The 24,550-nt window shown below is 43.3% G+C and overlaps 1 protein-coding gene across 3 annotated transcripts in view; it reads right to left on the bottom strand.

Annotated features, from left to right (window-relative positions):
- The window catches only part of GNG7 (G protein subunit gamma 7), a 110,394-nt gene that overhangs the window by 6,743 nt on the left and 79,101 nt on the right, over positions 1-24,550 (bottom strand). For 2 of the 3 annotated variants that reach the window (XM_040322649.1, XM_040322650.1), the window contains one exon: positions 10,823-10,942. In XM_040322649.1, coding sequence (XP_040178583.1) covers positions 10,823-10,903 — 81 coding nt within the window. In that variant the 5' untranslated portion in view covers positions 10,904-10,942. Of the gene's footprint in view, positions 1-10,822; positions 10,943-24,550 lie in introns of those variants that run through there. The other variant, XM_040322648.1, reaches the window with a different exon arrangement.

Raw genomic sequence — 24,550 nt, 5'->3', positions numbered from 1 at the left:
GTCAAGACTTGTGAAGGCTGTGTCCGTCCATGGACTATAAGATAAATTCTCTTTCTCATATGCGATCCTTGAGTACTTTGCACTGACCCAGAATATACAGATCAGGAGTTTCTGAACACTTGCGTACATTAGCTACCTGCTTGTTCTAGGTCAGAAACCTTTAAAGAAAGGGAGGGGTAGGGATGGCCATGCAACAAAAAAAAAATTCTAAGCAGGTCAGTAATGGCAGACTCTGTGTTGTTGTTACCCTAAGTTCATATCTATGCGGCTCTGTTTTTGAACCTGTGTTTTTGCATGCAGTTTTATTGAGTTTTTTTTTTCTTTTTTCTATTTAACAAACTGTGAATGTCTGGTTAAGGAGGGGGCCGGAAAGCAGGCCGCCGCGTCCTTAACAACTGATGAGTCATCAGCTGAATGAATAAAATAAATAAAAATAGATAAATAGGGAAACAAAACAGCATTTGGTACTCCAATCCAAAACAATACTAGGCCCTTTGGATCTGGTATAGATTTTGAGGGGAACCCTATGCCAAAGTGAAAAAAAAAAAAAAAAAAAAGCATGCCGCCCCCCCCCCCCCAATCCATACCAGACCCTTATCCGAGCATGCAGCTTGAGCACCCCCCCCCCCCCTCCTGAACCATACCAGGCCACCTGCCAGGGGCATGCTGGGCTGATGACTGTGCTTTGCCTGTAATGGACTCCAAAATACAATCTGCTGCGGGGAAAAAAGTCCCTGACCCTTTCCAATAACGCATAGATGTAAACGTGTACCATAAAAACCATGTTAAAAAGGGACTGTAGTGTTTCTGCAAACTGCAAAACACACAAAAAAAAATGCATAGGTGTGAACCTAGGGTTACTAAAACTGGAGTGCGCAAAAACTGGTGCAGCTCTGCATTGAAAAACAATCGGATTCCAGGCTTTTCTATCAAATCATAATTGAACAAGCTGAAATTAGGAGCTGATTGGCCATCATGCAGATACACCAGATTTTGCACTCTCCAGTTTCAGTAAACCATCTCCTGAGTTTATATCAGTATAGATTTTCTTTAAAAGAGTATGTAACCCTCTACAATTGGCTCCTATATGCTTCCAATGAACTCTTATTTGATTCATTTTATATCTGTAATTTCAAAAAACTACCTGTTCATCTTATCAGTAATTCAGAGCTGTTCTGTGCTAGCAGTCAGAGGAAAATGCAAGAACAGAGATGAGGGTGTCCTATGTCCTGCAATGTACTTCAGGATTTTTTTTACAGGCAAGCCAAAAAGGACACCCTTTGTGAAGGCCCACAGGCAGGACAAACAAAGAATTCAAGGCTCAGATGAAAGCAGTGGCCGAGAGTTAAACTCACACTAAGTGTACTATATCTAAACAGTGTAGAAAAATCTTTGGGAGGTTTTGAATCTGAACAAAGAGGGCGGGATAATGTCCCGATCAAAGTAGTAGGTAGATCTTAGGTAGAAAGGAGGCCCTAAGGCCTCAAAACCACATTGCAAGGTTCTGTGCAAGGCTGCCAGTTCTCATAACAGACTGTAATATTTGCCACGTGAAAGAAATGACCTTAAAAAGTGTTACTAAACTCACAACAGTAAAATCTGTCTGTATATGTAGTAAAGCCTGCTCATTATACTCACTATAATCCTGCGAATTGTGTAAAAAGACTGTTTGATCCTGTCTTCTTTATCCTCCCCTTCCATCTGCTGATAAAACAGCACATGCTCAGTTTGGTGAATTGCTAGAGTTTTATTGGGGGGGTGCATGTGATCAGCACAGAGCCAATCAGTAATGTCCAGATAGAGGGTCAGGGGTCATGCAGCCTCATAGGACTGTCAGAGGTGAATGAAAACTCCTCCTACAAGCTTTAACCAGTGCTCAGCCGGATACTTACGGTCACAAGACTGCTACATACTGCTGGTGAGAGGGTATTTAGAAGTTTATATTTACTAACATAAATGCATTTCCATGTACTGTGGGAGACCAAATATAGTGAATGCATGGTCCTGGGTTTAGTAACACTAAGAAAAAGGTTGGCCAAAGGAATATCCTGAATAGGGTCAAAGGGAGGCTTCCGTAGAGCTAATCAGACCAAAATAATATTCCAGGGTGAAACAGGTGCATGAACAAGGGGAGAGATGGGAAGCCATCTCTGAACAAGAAGGGGAGGCCAAAAGATATGTTTCATGAAGTATTGTCTCAGATGAAACTTTTGTGCCTCGCACCATGCAAAGTAAGCCTTCAATGTGTGATAGCAAGAACTACTCAGAGGTTTATTCCCCCTAGCTTTAAGCAAATTAAGTCAGAGGGACCCTGATCTCTCCAGACTTGGGTTTCAACAGCCAAGCAATGAAATCCAGGGCACATGGAGCAGGGTGTTTTTTATTTTTTTTTAAACAGCAGGTAAAGATGATTTAGAACTGCCCATGGAGTGTATCCTAGAGACAGATTGTACAAAATCCATCTGGCCCAATTTGGTGCCACCAAGATCACCATAATGCTCACTAGTCTTGATACTGCAAAGCAGTCAAGGAGGGAATCATTGCAGAGAGAAGGTGTATATCTGTGGAAATTATTTATGAAGGGTATCCACTGGCCATGAACATGTCCACCTTGTTGTTGATGTGAGATGCCAATCGGACTGAAGGAAATTTCTTAAAGAGCAGAGTTTAAGCAGGGAGAAGGCAGGGAACGACATTTCAACCTTTATCCCTGGGAGATGCCCTCAGCCCAGGTGAAAAAGCCAACAGATGTTTTCCCCTACTGCAAAAGTGGCCCTTTCACTGGGATAAGGACTTGGTGCCAAACTTGACTGGCTTGAATATCCAGAAATACTTTTGAAGCAGAGGTCTAGGATTGAAGAAATTAACTCGTATGGCTCAGTCAGATGTGCAGCTATCAATTCATCCCTTCTAAAAAGCGATTCATTATGGATGGCTTTTCACAGGGTGTTTGACCGCATTGCACGTGGTAGCAATGGTAGCGTGGACAGTGTGGCCCTATTTATTTGAATGGGTCACGTTGGGGCAACAGTATTGCCCATCGAACGCGATTCAGCATTTGAGTTTTGCCACAGCCGCCAAGCATCAGTCACGGCATATGTACAGCCCTGAGTGGATGCAGTGGCTGCATCTCCTTGTTTAAATGGGTGGTCAGGGGGTGCTAAAACCGTGCCTCAACCGCCTCCTGGCCAGCAGTGTGAGAGAGCCCTCACATAAACTGGAAGCAGCTGACTGTAGAGGACAACAGCCTTTATTCCTTCAAAAAGTAAAAAGTGATCTTTCTACCCATTACCTCCTTAATAAAAGAGGTCTAATGACTTTCTGAAGAGTCATTTTCCATCAAACAGATTCCTTTACAGACATTTCTTACAAACCGTATCTACAGACTAGTATCACAGCCAGAGAATTTTGAGCATATGTATGGCAAGGCAAGAAATTTTGACAGAAAGACACCACCAATAGTTTCATGGCAAAGTTTGACAGAGCTAAGGAGGCTTTTTGGAGGAGGGCATCAAACCTTTTTTCTGCTGGGCCTTTGAAGATTAGGACTTCCTCAACAAGAACCATCAGGTATTTGTTGAGGCAGGAAATAGCCGAGTCCACCACAAGAACTGTGCATTTTTGGAGTAAGCCCCCGCCCTCTCTACTCTGTACAGGTGCGCAAACGTTTTGGGAGGGATATACACTTTGCCTATGGCCAGTCCTCGTAAAAGATGTCCTGTACCAGGGGTCTTGGCATAGCATTCCATACTGGTGACCTTCGGTTCAGTAGGTAGGGATGCCTCTAGTTTTAAACAGGAGAATTCCTCATCCACCAGAACATTAATGGTGCATTTTCATGCTGTCTTTAAGCCTAAGAGAGCTCAAGGGAGACTGTACACCCTCCCAGGAGGAGACCTCAGACAAAGAATTCACATTCCCCTTCCAAATCTTCCTCCCCATCTTTATCAGGAACACTGTTGTGATTGACAAATCGGACAATGACAGGAATGCCCGAGTGGACTTCAGTCTTCACACTTCAGAGTTTCATTTAATGTTCAAGAAGTAGAGTTTTCAGTGGAACTCTGAATTATCGAATTATGGCCCTGTGTTCAGTGTGTGCTGGCCTGCCCCTTCGTCCTTGGGGGTGAAGTGAAAGTGAGGCTGGAGTGAGACAGGATATGGGCAGACTTCACATGAGATGGGTCAGTCCCGGACTCACCACACCAGGGCAGTGGCTCCTCCTCTGGAGAGAACCCTCTTGATTCACCTGCTTCAGGTTTGCATTCACAGAACTCTTCATGTGAAGAACAGAGTGAAGACTTCTCAATATTACAGGTAGAATCAAAATTTTAAACCAGAAACTTGCTCTCAGTAGAGAGGGGTTGTCCCTCACCTAAGGACAGCAGCAAACAAATGAGCCTTGCAGAGAGCGAGAGAAATTATATGGGCTGTTTCAACTTTCTTTGCCAATGTCTTTATTTTTCCTCATACACAAAGTTTAACCCACGGAAGGTCGAGTCCTATGATTAGAAATAGGACAGATAGAACGGACTTTACCGTACAAGTGAAAGAGACTTACAACATAATTCTAAATATTTGTCTTTATTATAAAAAGTAAAAAAAAAAAATGATAACACATGCTAAATAAAACCAAGAACCATTGGCTCAGATAAATTTGATCAAGTTGATAATTATTGCAAAAAAATCTGTTACTACTTTGTCAAGAGGTCAATGCGTTTCACATCTGTGCTTCCTCAGGACCGCAGTTCTTTGACTATAAACAGAGATCATATAGAAGAGCCTTCTAGAGAATGGTGTACCAAGTGTCATCAAGGAGCAACCCGATATCTGATATTGTAAAATCAAGATATATGGAGAAAAAGCCACATAGTCTGAGAATGTGATCCCAAAAGGGAGGGAGAAAAATTCAAGTTAGACTTACCAATAACTTGTTTTCCAGAAGTCTTTCAGGACAGCACCTTGAGAGATAGTGACTCCACCCACAACCATAGAAAACACCTTATTCCTCTAGATCTTTAAAGGGAGGCACCTCCCTAGCACACCTCAGTTGTCTCAGAGAACCTCCGGCCCCGGCTGGAACACATAAACACATACGTTATTCACAGCATGGTACATTAAACCAATATGGCGGGTCGTTGCTGTCCTGAAAGACTTCTGGAAAATAAGTTACCGGTAAGTCTAACTTGAATTTTCCCAAGGCGTCTTTCAGGACAGCACCTTGAGAGGATAACAGACTTACCACCTTAGGGCGGGATAACAGCTTGTAGGACATTTCTGCCGAACGCCTGGTCACTGGCAGATGTGAGGTCCAGTCTGTAATGCCGCACAAACGTGCGGAAGCTGGACCACGTTGCTGCTTTGCAGATTTGCTCAGGGGTGGCACCAGCTCTCTCTGCCCATGTGGCCGCAAGTGCTCTTGTTGAATGAGCACAGATTCCCACTGGTGGCACCACATCTGCGTGAGAGTAGGCTTTTCGAATAGATAACTTCAACCATCTAGCCAAGGTTCCTTTTCGAAGCCTGGCAACCCTTTTTGTTGCCCTCAAAAAGAACAAATAAAGAGTCTGTGCGTCTGAAGCTCTTTGTTATTTTAAGATAGCATAACAAGGTCCTTCTTACATCTAACATATGAAAAAAAGTTTTTCTCCCCTGAGGGATTTGCACAGAAAGTAGGCAGCACAATATCCTGGGAACGATTAAATGTTGAAGCTACCCTTAGGCAAAAATGTTGGATCTATTCTTAGAACAATTCTATCCGAAAATAAAGATAAATAAGGTTCCCTTATTGACAGGGCATGTAATTCACGGATCCTGCGCGCTGAAGTTATAGCGATCAAGAATAGAGTTTTTAAAAGGTAAGATCTCCAAGAGATGCGTCTTCTAAAGGTTCAAATGGCTTCCCTGCCAGGGATTGCAGCACTACCGAGAGATTCCATTTCAGGAAACCCTTGACTTGAACCGGTCTAGACATTGTAAGGGCTTTGAAGAACCTAGCTACTAATGGATCTGAGGCCACGGATCTTTCCAGAAACACTGCCAAAGCAGATACTTGTACCTTTAAAGTACTGATTGCCAGACCCTTATCTGCTCCCTCTTGCAAAAACTCTAAAATGGACCCAAGATCGTTTGGATCTTGACCAGATAAATTACACCAGGAAGTATACACTTTCCACACCTTTGTGTATATAACCCTCGTCACTTTCTTCCTGCTTTCTAGCAGTGTAGAAACTAAACGGTCTGAAAAAACTTTTTTCTTTAAGAGTTGCCTTTCAGATACCAGGCTGCAAGGGAGAGACTGGATACATCTGGATGATTTACGGGACCCTGTACCAACAGATCCTGCCTGAGAGGTAGATGCCAACATGGCTTGGTCGCCATTCCTAGGACCGTTGAGAACCAAGCTCTCTTGGGCCAGTAAGGGGTGATCAAGATGACTGGTACCCTTTCCCTCTGAATCTTCCTTAGTACTAAAGGGATTAACTGGAACGGGGGGAACACGAAACACGGGCAAAACCTCCAAGGATGCGCCAGAGCATCTATTCCTAGAGACCTGTCCAGTCTGTTTGGGGAAAATAATTGAGGTACTTGAAATTTTTCCCTTGAGGCAAACAGGTCCACTTCTGGCTGACCCCACTTGTTGGAAATTTCCACAAAGACCTCCGGGTTTAGAGACCACTGACTCCCATACTTGATGTCTGTTCAGGTAATCCGCCACCCTGTTCAGGGACCCCTTTAAATGAATAGCTGAAAGGGGCCGCAAGTTCTTTTCTGCCCAAAGAAGAATTTTTGCAGCAAGAATCTGCAGAGGTCTGCTTCTTGTGCCCCCTTGCTTGTTTAGGTATGCCACTGCTGTGGCGTTGTCCGTTAACACCTGAACATGGTGATTTTGGAGGTCCGGAAGCAAACTTTATTAGGGCCAATGCAATCGCCTTTAGTTCTCTCCAGTTTGAGGATCTTTTTGACTCTTCTTTCATCCAAAACCGTTGGATGAAATTTTTTCCTAAGTGGGCTCCCCATCCCCACGCACTGGCGTCTGTAGTTAGTCTTTTTTCCACTGGAAAGGACCACTCCAGACCTCTTGAAAGGACCTCCTGATCTTTCCACTAATAGTGACCTCTTCACTCGCAATGGGATTTTTATCTGAGTGTCCAGGGATCTGAGATTGTGATCCCATGACCTCAGGAGAAAGGCTTGTAGGCATCTGAAATGTAGTCTTGCCCATTGAATGGACAGCATTGTTGAAGTCAGAACTCCCAATGCCGACATTACCTGCCTTATACTTATAGGCTGGTTGAACTGTAGCCGCAATACCGCGTCCTGAACCCTGACCTTTTTCTCCTGTGGAAGAAACATTTTCTGGTTCACCAAATCTACCTGGTAACCCGAGAAACAGATCTCCGGAGATGGAGCTAGGGATGAGTTTTGAAGGATCCAAATCCAGCCCAGTGATTCCAGGTGACTCCGCGCCCTGGATAGGTTGTTTAGTAACCTTTCTTTCCTTGTGTAGGAGGATGGAAAAGGATTCCCCTTTTCCTTTGGCCTTCTGTGCAGCCCAATTCCTCCTGCCTCCTTGGGGTTTGTTGTCTTTATTGAGCCCTTTGAGGTCGAAAAAAAATTCTTGGGGGTTGTTTCTTCTTTTTAACTGGGAAAGATTTTTTCCTGTCTAGGATTCTTTCTAGTTCAGGCCCAAAAAGAAGGTCCCCCGAAAAAGGAATCCCGCAAAGCTTATTTTTTAAAGCTGCATCACCTGGCCAGGTCTTTAACCACAATGCCCTTCTTGCAGTATTAGTCAAGGCTGCGGACCTCGCCGACATCTTGATTGCTTCAGCTTAAGGATATGCTATGTAAGCAACTGCAGAAAATAAAGTGGCAAAAAGAATCTAAAATTTCCTGTTTAGGAGAATTCGCCACTATATGGGATTTTAACTGGTTAGTCCAAAACTCGAAATTTCTGGCTACACACGTTGTGGCCATAGCGGGTTTCAAATTATTCATGATCGACTGCCATGACCTTTTGAGTAGGAGATCCATGCGTTTGTCCAACGGGTCTTTTAGAACCCTCATGTCCTCAAAAGACAGATCAGTGGACCTGGACACTTGAGAGAAGGCCACATCCAGTTTGGGGACCTTATTCCACACTGCAGAGGGATCTTCCTCAAAAGGAAAATGTATTTTATGGGCTTTTGAGGAGAAAGGCTTTTTCTCTCGATCCTGCCATTCCTTTTTTATGGCCTCAGAAATGACTGAGTGAACCGGAAATGTCCGACCCTTGGGTTCACTTAGACCTGCATACATGCAGTCATGTAAACTTAAATCCTTTCTTTCCTCACTTCGACCCAAAGTAACATAAATGGCCCTAAGTAACCCATCCACCTCTTCCAGGGATAATTTAAATCTTGAAGGAGTCACTTCTGACTCTTCCCCTGAATCCTCGCTAGAAGGAACATGGGAGTGACCTTCCCTGGAACAGGCTCTTCAGCTAAAGATTCTAATGCTGGTAAAGCCACAGAGTCCTGAGAGGACTGTGAAGTGGAGGCCTGGGTCGTGGTAGGGGAAACTAATGAGTCACGAAAAGTTTGAATCATGGCAAAAAGTTCTTTCTTTACAGAGGCAATCAACTCTTCCCGTACAGAGGTTGATTCCTCCTGAACTAAAGAAGAAATGCATGTGCTGCATAGAGCCGCCTTCCAATTCTCGCCCATGTTTGTCCTACATGAAGGACACTTCTTTTTTGTGTCAGAAGTCTTGGCCTGGAGAGAAGAAAGAAAGCAGGGGATTCCTTAATGAGACCCCAGTCCCAGTAAATGGACCCCCCCCCCCCCCTATAGGTGCACTAGGAAAGAAATGTGCCCATTCCAGTGCCCAGACAGACCCCATGCCACTAGGGGGGATTTTGAAACAAAGGTGACCGTAAAAGAAGAAAAAAGATACAGGTAAGGAAAAAAGGCAGACTTCTACTGCTGCCTCCTACCTGGGCCTTGCTGGTGCCTGCGCCTTTCCCCACCGCTGTAACCTCTGCATCCTCAATTGCAGATGAACAGCGCTTCACAGTGGCTCACACAGTTTCCAGACTCCCACAGCGCCTCTCCGCACTGGACCGGAAACAGGCCTCAGCCTCTGTCCTGCCTCTTCCCCCCTGTGGTCGCGCCGGAAATGGCACTCACGCTGACCCGGCGACATGCTGTTACATCCTGGACCACGCCAAAATGGCGGTGGCGCGCGTGCGACCGCTGTTCCTTCCAGGCCACCGTGCGCTTCTCTGGCTCTCACCGAGTATCAAGGGGGAAAAGGAGCCCAAAAGTTACCGCTGCCGTTCGGGTAGCATGGGAGGACAGACGGTCTCACTGGAGGAAAGGTAGGAGGGAAGCCGTCGCCCAAGAACACCTGAGATATTGACTCCCCTCACAGAAGATGTTCCCTCCAGGCCGGAGAAAACACAAAAACTGACGTGTGCTAGGGAGGTGCCTCCCTTTAAAGATCTGGAGGAAGAAGGTGTTTCCTATGGTTGTGGGTGGAGTCACTATCTCTCAAGGTGCTGTCCTGAAAGACGCCTTGGGAAAATCACCCTCCACTCAGAATAATAGTCAGTTCATTCATCTAGCGCCTCAATAATATTCAAGATAGCAGTCATTGACTGTATTTGATCCCAGAGAGCTGGAGTCTTTCACATTAATATATTGAAGAATAAGCATCAGCTGACTTGTATCAAAGTCTGTATACACAATTGATTTCACTACACAACAAACATCAGTTTTTACGGGCAGAACTGCCACAATTCATAAACACTGCAAAATAGCGGGATACCCTTGCAATCTCCGCTAATATGAATTGCACCAAATTGCAGCGGGATTTTGCCACGATTGTTGGCGTTGGGCATCCCACGATTCTGTTTGAGCAACTTTTCCGCGATTCGTTGGATGACGATTGCAATTTGGGGCCAAAGTAGCAGGGGACGACAAGGGTGTTTCCAAATCGCAGTGATTCTGTCCACAAAACGGAATGCCATGGTGTGAATGGAGCCTTAAAAGTGTCCCATTACGTGGACATTTTCAGTTCTTACAAACCCTGTACAGACTGACAGGAACAACTAAAAGTGTTCCTACTAGTCTGTGATAGGTGATAGAACTATCAAGAACCGCTTTCAAACCTTACCATACAGCGCAACTGTTTTTACACTAGAAAAAAAGTTTAAGCTGGGTATACACCAACAGTCGTCTTTCGGTTAACTAGCATGTTAAACGGGAAAAAAACAGATCTTTACACAATGATGTGTGATGCAGGGATCTCTCCTGCTGTGCTATTGTATTCTAACACTTCCCCATGCCCTCCCCCCACCCCATTATCTCCCTCTTGGTTTCCCCACTAGAATACATTGGTCGGCGTAGCCAGCAATTGGCTGCAAGCGTTGATTGAATGGTGGCTGTCTAGCAAAACCCTTTGACAGAAGATGGTCATTGGACAGCGTGCTGAACAAAAATAAAATAAAAATGAAAGATTGCTGTACGAGCAATGTTAGTACAGCGATCACTCTTGCTGTGCTCTTGTGTTCTGACAGGGTGATTACCTCCCCACCAGGACCCACCGATCAGTTGCTGGTTTACCAGCATGCCCATTTGACATCACAACTGGCTTCTTTCAGGCAGGAAGTTATAAACGGATTAAAAGTCAGCCCGGTTCATGTCGAACCAACCGTTTTTGACCCGTGTCTACCTGGCATAAGACATAGCCACAACACAATTTAAGCTGTGTAGAAAAAAACTCATGCAAGCAACAAAGGAAGAAATAAATAGGGAAATGTTAGCTGGGGGAAATTAAGTACCTTGACTCTCTCAAAACCAGCCTCGATGCGGAGCTGTTCCACCAGCTTCCGAGCTTGTGCTATGTTGTTAGAGGTTGACATTATCGGCCATAAATCTTCCTACAAAATCTGGAGAAATGTCTGTAAAAGGAAGAGAATGTTACTTAACAAGATTTATGTCATGATTAAAGTGTTATTAAACTGAAAAGCAATATATACTGCAGATTACCAATTCTTAGATGTGATGGCTGCATCAGTTATCTTTCTTATTATTTTTTTTATTTTTATTTAACATCGTATAAGCATGACATGTGTCAAGTAACAAACAACACAAAAGAAAAAACAAACAAAAACAACAAACAAACAAAAAAAAACATAAATGAGTCATACATCAGCACAAGTAGTCAGCATGGCCCAACGCATAATAATGTCAGGGTAAGGGCCCACAACAGTTTCAGATAAAGTATTAGTATTTTCCCATAATAATATCTTATGTAACTGACTACGGTATCCAGATATATAATCAACCCTCGATACCAAACCTCATAACATTGTAACACAGTGCTACATGCAGTAACAATGTTGATAATAAAGAAAGACAGTTCTCACTCAGATGCAGTAGATCAGTCACCCATCCTCCCCACACTTTGTCAAATTTTGCAAAACCCCTCTACTGGCATATGTAGCCTTATACAGAGGTAGGGCTTTATTTATTAGAGCTTTCCAGGCCGTGATGGTCAGAGCATGAGATTTTTCCAAAAAAGAATAATGCTTTTTCTAGCGTAGTAGAGCAATAAGGTAACGATATTTTGGATTTATTTTGTTTACTTTTTTCCCTTACTTTTAGCAGGTGATCCTGCCAGCAAGTGTTTTTCAAAAGAACAAAGCAGATGTACCTGACCTCAATTCACTGCTGAAAGAATGGTTAAACATTTTCATAGACACACTCATAAACCTTGTGGACAGCCTTAGAAGAGTTGAAGCTGTTATAGCCTCAAAGGGTGGGTCAACTCAATATTGAACCCTACGGACCAAGACTGGGATGCTATTACAGTTCATGTAAAGGCAAGTGTCCCAATACTTTTGGTAAAATAGTGTGTGTGTGTACATATATCTATCACATTCACATCAGTCCCTGCCCTCAAGGAGCTTACAATTTAAAGTCTCTAACTCACACTTATACATACATACATATACTAGGGCCAATTTAGACATGAGCCAATTATACAGGATTATACAGGATAGCACCAACAGTTTTCTCAGCACTTTGCAACAGGGTAGACAAGTACAGTTACAATACAGGAGGAATCAGGGGGCCCTGCTGTTAGAGATTACATATCTACCAGGATGAGTACCTGGAACACAGACACAGGGAAAACATGCAAACCACGTAGTCATTTAAAAAGTGTGTATATATATATATATATATATATATATATATATATATACATACATACATATATATATACACACATACACACACACACACACATATATATATATATATATTATATATTGATACGCCACGTAAGTTAAAAGATGCGCCGTCGTATCTCTGCGCGGTATTCTTGAAGCTAGATACGCCTGAAATTTGGCTTCAGCCGACCGACGCAAGTCTTAGTACGCCGTCGTATCTTGGGTGCATATTTACGCTGGCCTCTAGGGGCGCTTCCGTTGATTTACGCGTCGAATATGCAAATGACCTAGATACGCCGATTCACAAACGTAGTTCCGTCCGGCGCATCTATATATGCCGTTTACGTAAGACTTCGGTCCGGCGTAACTTTACCCCTCATAAAGCAGGGGTAAGTCATGTTAAGGTATGGACTATGGTACGGAAACGTTGTTTGCGTAAGTCGGATGTGAATGGGGATGGGCGTAGGTTACGTTCACGTCGACTAAGCATTGAGCCGGCGTAATTTAGGGAGAAAATTCGACGTGATACTGAGCATGCGCCGTTCATTAGGCGCGTCATTTACGTGGGGTCACGATTCATTTCCATACAACACGCCCGGCGCGTCATTTACGTGGGGTTACGATTCATTTCCATACAACACGCCTCCTACCAGCCTACTTTGAATTACACGGGCTTACGCCGGCCCATATACGACACGCCGCCGTTACTTCAGGCGCAAGTTCTTTCTGAATACACTACTCGCCTGACTAAGTTACGGAGGCGTAGCGCATATGAGATGCGCTACGCCCGCCTAAAGATACGCGATTCTTTCTGAATCTGGCCCATTATATATATTATTGTGACAGGAAGTCAGGTACATCTGTGGGTGTTGTCACAGACGGGACATACATTTCTGCCTTGTTTAGACAATACACCAATTGTTATTAGGCATCGGCTGCAAAAGTGCCAGAAAAGGCTAAAGGCCGTTGGAAAACTTCAGCTGTTCAGAATGAGGCAATTAAGGCCTCTATAAGTAATCCAGAGAATTACCACTGATTTGCTGCATCCTGAGGCTTTCTGGGTGAAAGAGCAGTAGCTGAAAGTCTTCTGAGGAGGTGAGGAGGAAATTGATTTTTCTGTGTGATAAAAATCAAAAGACTATTGTTTTTCTGTTGTATGACCAGCAGTGTCTGCCCAGCACTAGGCTGTGCCAGACTTCATTAGATAGGTTCCTGTGTGGTGAAGATAGACGCCCCAAGTGGCCAGGTTCCTGTGTGGTGAAGATAGACGCCCCAAGTGGCCAGGGTTTATTTTATGTTTGATTTTGTTTATGCTGTTTGGATGCTTGCACTTGTTTCCAGCAAGATAGAAGAATAAACCCAAATCTTTGTTTTCAACCGTCTTCGACTGCCTGTCTGTATAAATTCAGTGTGTAGTGAACCCATCCAAGGGGTCACACACCCCGCTACCGTGCTAACCCCTTACACATGGTGGAGTGCCGCGGGCAGTTAAAGTAAACCCAAAATGGAGGAGATACTGAAACAGCTGGCTATAGCAAATGCAAATCAACAGCAGACGAATGCAGGTTTGCAGCGGAGCCTTGCAGCTCAACGACAGGCTCACGCAGCTCAACAACAGGCTCACCAAGAGAGCATGGCAGCTCAACAACAGGTTTTTCAAAAGAGCATGGCAGTTCAACAACAGGTTCACCAAGAGAGCCTTGCAGCTCACCGAGAGAGCATTTCAGGCTTGGAACAGAGACACCAGCAGCAAATGGAGGCCATCGTGAAACAGCTTCAGAGACAGCAGACCAAGGCTGGGAGTCAGGCCAGTAACATACCGACTTTTCGAGTACGACACTTATTGCCAAAGATGACTGCAGATGAGGACCCTGAGATGTTTCTAACCACGTTTGGGAGAGCAGCGGAAAAAGAGAGTTGGCCTAAAGAACAGTGGGCTGGACTAGTGGCCCCCCTATTATCTGGAGAAGCCCAAAAGGCATATTTTGATTTGGAGCTGGCAGACGCAAAAAACTATGATTGATTAAAAGAAGAAATATTGGCACGTTTCAGTGTAACCCTGAATGTCCGTGCTCAGCGGGTCCACAATTGGAGTCATCAGCAGAGGAAAACACAGCGGTCGCAGATGTATGACGCACAGACTTTTCACCCCAAGACCAGACCCTCCCCACCTATAGGTAAGACTGCATCAAGGGATGGGGGTGGAGAGAGTTACCAAGGAGCAGCTAGAGGAATTATCGGGACTACTGCTAATGTTTGGCGAGAGCGGCCTGGAAGACCCATCCCACAGGAGAGGACCAGAAGGTTGATTTGTTACTGTTGCTGGGAAGAGGGACATGTAGCAGCGGTTTTCCCAGCGGGTGATGAACCCATGCAGCGTGACTTTCTGACAGAGAGACGACAGTCCCTTTTTACAACCACATGCACTGCAGTAAAGGGAAATGAGAAACCTTTATATAGAATGTGCTTAGATGGTAAAAATGTTGTGGTATTGTTGGATTCAGGTAGCCTGGTCACCTTAGTGACAAGTGATCCAGTGGTGGGAAAAACCTTACATCTGAGGAAAATGGCTGTAGTTTGTGTACATGGGGACACTCGAGAATATCCGGTGACTACGGTTTCCTTTGAAACCTCCCTCGGTAACTTGTGTCACCAGGTGGGTTTAGTTCCCAAACTGCCACATGACGCCATTGTGGGAAGGGATTTCCCAAAATTCTGGGAACTCTGGGACTGCCCAGATTCCCCAGTAGGTGGTTCTTCTGAGTCTGAACCATCTACTTCAGAAACCTATAACTGAGGATTCTCCTGAGTTTCCATTCTCAGTATTAGCAGGGGAAACACCAGTCCCTAGGGAGCAGCCAGCAACCTCAGAAGAGGAACAGCGGCCGATAGGGTTTGATGCCCTTGAGGTGCACAGAGAAAATTTTGTCACTGAGCAATTGAGGGACCCCACATTGCTAAGAGCCCGGGAGAATGTAGTGAAAATAGATGGGGAGTTAGTTAACCCTGATGAGAGGGTTGTCCTCCCTTACTTCATTATTGAAAGGGACCTGTTATATCGAGTGTCACAGAGGATAGAGGACACCATTGAGCAACTGGTAGTACCTAAACCGTACCGCAAGATGGTTTTGGAACTGGCCCATGGGCACATTCTTGGGGGACATTTGGGAGCGGAAAAAACCCGGGAGAGGATCACCCAGAGGTTTTATTGGCCTGGGATCACTAAAGAAGAGGAATTGTACTGCTCTTCCTGTCCAGTGTCAGATTACTGCACCCATGCCACATTTCCGCAGTCCGTTTGGTACCCCTGCCCATTATCAAGGTCCCTTTTGAGAGGATCGCCATGGACTTGGTTGGCCCCTTACTGAAGTCCACTAGAGGGCACCAGCACATCTTGGTAATAATGGACTATGCCACCCGGTACCCAGAAGCGATTCCTCTCCGAAACACCTCTGCTAAAACCATTGCCAAAGAGTTGTTTCAGGTTTTCAGCCGTGTGGGTCTTCCTAAGGAAGTCCTAACTGACCAGGGCACCCCGTTTATGTCTAGGGTGACCAGAGAACTTTGTAAACTCCTGAAAGTGACCCAATTACGTACATCAGTATATTACCCTCAGACAGTGGAAAGGTTTAAAACAAATGTTGAGGAAGGTGGTGGATAAAGACTGAAAGAATTGGGATTATCTGCTCCCTTATCTGATGTTTGCATTAAGAGAGGTTCCCCAATCGTCCACAGAGTTCTCTCCGTTTGAGCTACTGTATGGGAGGCACCCTCGGGGCCTACTGGGCATTGCCAGGGAAACATGGGAGAGTGAGAGTTCCCCTCATCGAAGTGTGATTGAACATGTGGCCCAAATGCAAGACAGAATTGCCCAAGTGATGCCGATTGTGAAGGAACATTTAGCCCAATTGGCTCAACAAAGGATTTACAATCGTGGGGGCCCAGGTCTGTTCCTTTGCACCTGGTGATAGGGTGTTGGTGCTGGTCCCCACGGTCGAAAGTAAATTCCTGGCCAAATGGCAGGGTCCATATGAAGTGTTGGAAAAAATGGGAGTGGTGAATTATAAAATTAGCCAACCGGGAAGACGAAAACCTGAGCAGCTCTATCCTGTGAACTTTCTGAAACCATGGAAGGATAGAGAGTCCTTGGTCGCTAAGACTACCCGATTTTCTGCTCCATTTAACCTGGCTGTGCCTGAAGTTGGGATAGCGGAGAATCTATCCAAAGCTCAGAAACAGGAAATTAAAAAATTGTGCTCCGTAATAAGGAGAAGTTTTCAGACCTGCCAGGTTGGGTCTCCGGAGTTGAACATGACATTATCACCACACCAGGGGATAAGGTTAAGTTGAAGCCTTATAGAATTCCAGAAGCCCGGCGAGAGGCAATTTGCCAGGAAGTAAAACAAATGCTTGAGCTGGGGGTGATAGAAGAGTCAAATAGTGATTGGTCAAGTCCCATTGTCTTAGTGCCCAAACCAGATGGAAGTTGGCGGTTTTGTAAGGACTTTCGCCGCCTGAATAAAATCACCAAGTTTGACACCTATCCTATGCCCTGCATAGATTAACTGATTGATCGCCTAGGCACTGCCCGGTACATGACAACGTTAGACCTGACCAAGGGTTATTGGCAAATTCCTCTCTCGGAGTCGGGCCAGCGAAAAAACAGCATTTGTAACTCCAGACGGATCTTTCCAATATCGGAGGATGCCTTTTGGGTTACAGAATGCTCCCGCCACATTTCAACGCACCATGGATAAGACCCTTCGGCCTCATCGAGCCTATGCTGCTGCATACCTCGATGACGTTGTCATCCACAGTGAGGATTGGGAATCACACTTGCCAAAAGTTCAGGCTGTGTTGGATTCCATCTGGAAAGCCGGGTTTACAGCCAATCCGAAAAAAAAAGTACCCTTGGGCTAGAAGAGGCAAAGTATCTGGGGTATACCATTGGAAGAGGTCTAATCAAGCCCCAAATAAATAAAGTTGAGGCTATTCAGGATTGGCCACGTCCCACCAACAAGAAACAGGTTTGTGAATTTTTGGGGATCGTGGGCTACTATCGCTGCTTTATCACCCATTTTGCCTCACAGGCTGTTCCCCTGACCAATTTGACCAAAGGGGAGGAGTCTGTAATGACCAAATGGACTCCCGAAGCAGAAACAGCTTTTCAGGCTTTAAAACAGGCCTTATGTAGTCAGCCAGTTTTAAATTCGCCTGATTTTTCACGGGACTTTGTGGTTCAGACAGATGCGTCAAATGTGGGCTTAGGAGCTGTACTGTCTCAGATTATCAAGGGGGGAGGAACACCCTGTTATGTACCTCAGCCGAAAGTTGAAGGCCCATGAGGAAAATTATGCCACCATTGAGAAAGAATGTTTGGCGGTGAAATGGGCTTTGGATTCTCTCCGGTACTACCTCGTGGGTAGACAGTTTGAACTGAACTGGTGACGGATCATGCCCCATTGAAGTGGATGGCACAGAACAAAGAGACCAATAGGAGAATAAATAGGTGGTTCCTTGCCCTCCAGGAATTTAGTTTTGTGGTAACGCATCGCCCCGGTGCTAAAATGGGGAATGCAGATGGGTTGTCCCGAGTGCATGCCTGCCTGGCAACCTGTGTCCCAACCCTAGGGTTGAAACAAGAGGGGGGGTATGTGACAGGAAGTCAGGTAAATCTGTGGGTGTTGTCACAGACGGGATATACATTTCTGCCTTGTTTAGACAATACACCAATTGTTATTAGTGCCAGAAAAGGCTAAAGGCCGTTGGAAAACTTCAGCTGTTCAGAATGAGGCAATTAAGGCCTCTATAAGTAATCCAGAGGATTACCACCGATTTGCTGCATCCTGAGGCTTTCAGAGTGAAAGAGAGCAGTAGCTGAAAGTCTTCTGAGGAGGTGAGGAGGAAATTGATTTTTCTGTGTGATAAAAATCAAAAGACTATTGTTTTTCTGTTGTATGACCAGCAGTGTCTGCCCAGCACTAGGCTGTGCCAGACTTCATTAGATAGGTTCCTGTGTGGTGAAGATAGACGCCCCAAGTGGCCAGGGTTTATTTTATGTTTGATTTTGTTTATGCCGTTTGGATGCTTGCACTTGTTTCCAGCAAGATGGAAGAATAAACCAAAATCTTTGTTTTCAACCGTCTTCGACTGCGTGTCTGTATAAATTCAGTGTGTAGTGAACCCATCCAAGGGGTCACACACCCCGCTACCGAGCTAACCCCCTTACAAATTATATATATATATATATATATATATATATATATATATATATATATATATATATATATATATATATATATATATATATATATATATATATATATATTAAATTATAAATAGGTTAAAATCTTCTATGTACGATTACACAGTGAGTACAGGGATAAAAAAATTAAGACAGGCATACTGTAGCTCGCGCTACTATGCCTAATTTTATGCTAGAAGAAAAAAAAAATTTTTTTTTTTTTTATAGGGTGAACCCCCGCTTTAAAGGGGTTGTATAGGTTTTGTTTTTCTAAATAGGTTCCTTTAAGCTAGTGCATTGTTGGTTCACTTACCTTTTCCTTCGATTTCCCCTACAATTTTTTTTTTGTCTGAAGTTTTCTTTGTCTGAATTTCTCACTTCCTGTTCCTCCTCAGTAAGCTGTTCGGGCTGACACAGATGATGGGGACAAGCTTACTGAGGAGAAACAGGAAGTGAGAAATTCAGACAAAGAAAAAAAACATTTAGAAGGCAATTTGAAGGAAAAGGTAAGGGAACCAACAATGCACCAGCTTAAAGGAACCTATTTAGAGAATAAAAAACAAACCTTTACAACCCCTTCAAGACAGAGACAGGACAGCTCTGCCTCCTTTCACTGACAGGCATCCTTTAGTTTGGCTAGGGATTAACTTGAAAGCAGTGGCTACAGAATATGTAGCCCCCACTTCTGTTTCAATAGTTAGTCAGGTTGAAAAAAGACACAAGTCCATCAAGTTCAACCACAAGAAATAAAACAATAATAATATCGTACAATCACATATACCCAATTCTATACCCACAGTTGATCCGGAAAAAGGCAAAAAAAAAAAACACAGCAAAGCATGATCCAATTTGCTACATCAGGGGGAAAAATTCCTTCCTGATCCCCCATGAGGCAATCGGATATTCCCTGGATTAACTTTACCTATAATTGTTAGTACCCAGTTATATTATGTACATTTAGGAAAGTATCCAGGCCTTTCTTAAAGCACTTTACTGAGCTGGTCAGAACCACCTCTGGAGGGAGTCTATTCCACATTTTCACAGCTCTTACTGTGAAGAAACCTTTCCGTATTTGGCGGTGAAATCTTTCTTATTGAAGGTTAAACAATGTATGACAATACAAGTGAAGGATGCTATTTAAAAGGCTAAGACGCAGGACACCTATATAAAAATATGATTAGTAATAAATGAGAATATGACAATTTAAACCACATATACAGCGGATCATAATGTCAATTTCACTATTGTGGGAGACATTCAATATTTCCAATGCTTAACCACTTTTCGACCATCTGCCGCAGTTATACTGCAAAAAGGTTGCTTGGGTACGTGAATCGCCGTAGGTGTACATTGGTTCGCGCACTAGCATGTGTGGGTGTGTGTGCGTGCCAATTGGTCAGCGTGGGAGCCAATCAGCAGGTCCACAATCGCCCACCCGCAATCATTCCATGCAGAGAGAATCAACTAAACAAGGTAGATTTCTGTTCTGACAGGGGATGATTCCTGTTATGCAGGAAAAAGAATCTGTGCATTTCCCCAGTCAGACTGTCCCCATTCAGTTAGTAAACACACCCAGGAAACACAATTAACCCTTTGATGGTCCCTGATGTTAACCCCTTCCCTGCCAGTGTCATTTATACAGTGATCCGTGTATATGTTTTAGCACCGATCACTGTAATAATGTCACTGGTCCCAAAAAAAGTGTCAAAAGTGTCCAATCTGTCCAACGCATTGTCGCAGCCCCGCAAAAAAAAAAAAAATCCCATAAATCTATCCCCTATTTTGTACATGCTATAACTTTTGTGGAAACCAATATACGCTTATTGAGATTTCTTTGATCAAAAATATGTAGCAGAATACATATTAGCCTAAACTGATGAAGAAATTTGATATTTCAACTTTTTTAATGGGTAGGTTTTATATTTGTGTATAGCGCAAAAAAATAAAAACCCGAAGAGGTGATCAATAACCACCAAAAGAAAGCTCTATTTAGAAAAAAAGGACATCAATTTTATTTGGGTACAGTGTTCTTCGACCTCGCAATTGTCAGTTAAAGTAACGCAGTGCCGTATGGCAAAGAATGGCCTTGTCATTAAGGGAGCAAATCCTTCTGGTCATTAAGGGGGCAAATCCTAATATTTTCGACCCAACAATATAGTGAAAAAATATAAAAGCTGAGTACAACCTTATATGAGGATAAGAGGTAAAAGAGGCAATATAGTGAAATAAAGAAATCAATATAACATTTCAGCAGAAATTACTCAATAATACACAATTGTAGAAATAAATTGTGCAATTGGAATTGATCAGTGATTTGGTAGATGATATAGCTTACGCCAAAGATTTGCCCTACAATTGTAAACATTGATCTCAAGTATTATAAAATATAGTGGGCTTATTATCAATGAAAGCAAAGGCTCTTTCACAGGAAAAACTTGTTAACTTTGTGGATCACTTTAGATACATTTGGGATTGTAAAGCTTGCTGTAAACCAGATATGATGAATTAAAGTTCTAGATTGCTTGGGAAAAGTGTGGATGGAAAGACCAAATAATGCTATCTGGTGTATGGTTTAAAAACAATACCAATAACTTGAGAAATTAGGAAAAAAAAATGCCTTCAAGAAACTAGTTAAATTTTTGCATTCCCATAGCATTAAAAGTAATTGTAAAGTCGTGTTTAAAACAAACATGGTACACTTACCTCCTCTGTGCAGTTGGAGTAGCCTGGATATTCCTCTTCTCCGGTCCCTCTTCTGCTCCTGGCCCCTCCCTCCTGTCGAGTGTCCCCACAGCCAGCAGCTTGCTATGGGAGCAACCGAGCCGAGTCACAGCTCTGTGTGTCCATTCAGACATGAAGCCCAGACCTAGCCCCACCCCTCTCTCCCATGATAGGCTAACTGACTTTGATTTACAGCCACGGGTGCCAATGGCACTGCTGCTGTGTCTCAGCCAATCAAGAGGAGAGTCCCAGATGGCTAAAACACTCATGGACATCGCTGGAGAGAAATGGGGCTCAGGTAAGTAATTAGGGGGTGCTGGGGGGCTCCTACACAGTTTTTTTTATCTTAATGCATATAATACATTAAGATAAAAAACCTTCTGCCTTTACACCTCTTAACTTTCCAATTTGGCCACAGGTATGCCAGCAAGACAGCGATTCTGCTTCAAATATTTATATAACAGTCTATATTGTATAGCCCCTACTTTCATGTAGTCTACAAATGGAATGTTTTATAAAACATTGACAACCTTCACAATTTGGCCTCAACACACTAGATTAAATAGTACTTCTATTGTTTTTGAATAGAGGGACTGCTTTAAATTGAAATGTACCAACACACTTTATAGGTAACTTTTCTAAGAGGGTCACTTATAAAAGCATGCCTCCACTTGCATCACACATGTTATTACCAGTATATAAAATTTTGCTGACTGCGCCCCAAGAAAAAAACATTTCAGTACACAATGTTTGAAAATTCTCGTACGACAACACTTATTATTGTATTTCTGATGAAACCTCTACCGAATAAAGTAAAATCGTGCCATTTGGTATCGTACGAGAAAAAAAAAATTGTGTTTGTCTCTTCAGATAATTTCTAATGAACTGTGATCGGGTCTTGAAAAAGCTTTGTACAAATGATCAGATTATCGTTCAATCGATTTGAAAGCAGCATTTTTCCATACGATTTTCTGTTTACTTACTATGTGCTGGAGAAAGTGTTAACATACCCCAGGCCTGGCATCACAACCAACAATCCCTGCTCTCACAAACAACACATTGTATTGGGACGTCCGAGGGTCTGAAGTGCCCCTGTGCACACTACTTCATTCAACAGTGCTCACTGTGGTTCAACTCTCCAACAAACTGCCAGTATTATCAACCCTTACTACAGTAAAGAACATAGCAATTAATAATAAAATAAAATAAAACGAAAAGGAGTATTTATTACTGTATATGCAGCCAGACTGCATTACGGTAATACAAAACTATGTAATAGTAGGTGAGGTTGAGAAAAAAAAAAAAAGACACAAGTCCAAACTATGTGTTTGATTATATGTCAGTATTACATTGTATATCCCTGTATGTTGTGGTCGTTCAGGTGCTTATCTAAAAGCCTGAAACCATCGATGCTCCCCGCTGAGACCACCGCCTGTGGAAGGGAATTCCACATCCTTGCCGCTCTTACAGTAAAGAACCCTCTACGTAGTTTAAGGTTAAACCTATTTTCTTCTAATTTTAACGAGTGTCCACGTGTCTTGTTAAACTCCCTTCTGCTAGTTGGGCTAGAAGAAATGCTCCAGAACAGTGGTGATCAGTGGAGAAGGAAGTGTGCTACTACGGTTGCAGTCAGTAAAGAGTAGGAAAGCATGATGCTACATTGGGCTAGTGAACCAATATAAAGGGGCAGTTGATGGAGAAATGTGTTGGTACAGTGGCAGTCAGTAAAAAGCTGTGTTAGTATAGTGGTGGTCAGTTGAGAAGTGCTCTGGTACAGGTGCAGTCAGTGTGTCCTGTGTGTACAGTTACACATGACAGTAAGTTAACAAATCTGGCATTACATTCCCAATCAGAGCAGAAGTGTAAATATGCAGTGGAGGAGTGTGTGGTACAAGGGCGGTTAGTGAACAAGTGTGTGATTTGCAGATTGAGTTTTTTTTGTTTTTTTTAACTACTCTTCTGTGGTGCTTTCTTCAGAAAAATAAATTATATAAGGTATGCATGTACTGCCACAATCAAAATTTTGCACAGACAGGGTGTGGGAAAAAAAATAACGAAAAAATATTTCTATTGGAATTCAAAACAAATTTAATTTTTTTATGTAGTGAGCACTGCTTTTGGTAATTTGCATGCAAAGAAGTTAATAACGAGAAGGCTTGCCGGGACATGCTAGACCTTCAGAAGAATCAGCACCTAGATATAATTATCTATGCTGAAAAGACAGAATGCTATTGTCATGTATGCTTTCTCTTTCAAGTTTAATTTCATCCTAATGACAGGAAGCAACTTTTAAAAAGATGTCCTATGCTGGATTTGAATTCCACACATAGTTCTGTGTTACACAGCAGCTACACCTCAATTCCAAATAAACCGATTACTCCCTTGGCACTACACGTGAGTAGATATTTATGATGTTCATGTGAACCTTGAATAGAAGATGGATATAAATACATTTACGCACATTTTAGAGATAAATACCAACTACGATACTTCAATAAGGATAATACACAGTTAGTACTGTATATTAAAAATATAATTTCCCTTCTTTACTACACAAAAACGCTAAAAAAAGTAAAACTTTAAGGCCAATTCACACAGACTTGCGCTAAAATGTATGGAAAATGCATGTACATTTCCATCCATTTTAACACTCGCTGAAGTTCTTTCACTTACATTTTGATGTCCGTTGGCATGCATGCGCAACGTTATGATTTGAAAAGGGCATATTTCTACAAAATGGTCTGGCAAAAGGAAAACCGGAATCACTGGATGTAAACCTTACTATGAAAAAAGGTAGGCAGTAGTAAGCTACGTGCTGTGAAAAAGTATTTGCCTCCTTGCCACCAGCAAGTTCAGCTCTGAATGGCTAAAAAAATTAATATACCTTTCCAGTGTGAGGAAAGAAGAGCCAGGATCAGCGAGTTACCAATATGTGTCTGTATTGTACTGCACCAAAGCATCTGAATAAAGAGAACCCGTAACATCGCCCCATCAGCAATGTAACAGTCCTCATCAGTGCCCAGCAGTGTTACTGTCCCCCACGTGCACCAGTCACCTATCAGTCATGGTGCACCTGCCACCCATAAGTGACCGCCAGCAGTCATCTGTCACACGCCCCATCACCAAAGTACCTGTCGCACAGCCACAATCAGCAGTTCAGTACCAGCCATGTCCAAAAACATTTACAGCAGTGAGAAGGCACTTCAGATGCTCAGCATGACTGATGAGAGCAGCGGGACGTTCTCAGTCAGATTCCAATTCAGATTCAGAGTTTGAACTGATTGAAAGCAGTGGATCGGCGACCGAATCAAAGGAAGAAAGGGTCTCACCTAAAAGGGTACAGTGATCTGACAACCGGGCAGCCACCA

Source organism: Rana temporaria, chromosome 1, assembly GCF_905171775.1.
Source record: "Rana temporaria chromosome 1, aRanTem1.1, whole genome shotgun sequence".
Classification (NCBI taxonomy): domain Eukaryota; kingdom Metazoa; phylum Chordata; class Amphibia; order Anura; family Ranidae; genus Rana; species Rana temporaria.
Note: the sequence above shows the minus strand (reverse complement) of the source record. Positions and strands in the feature narration are given on the sequence as shown.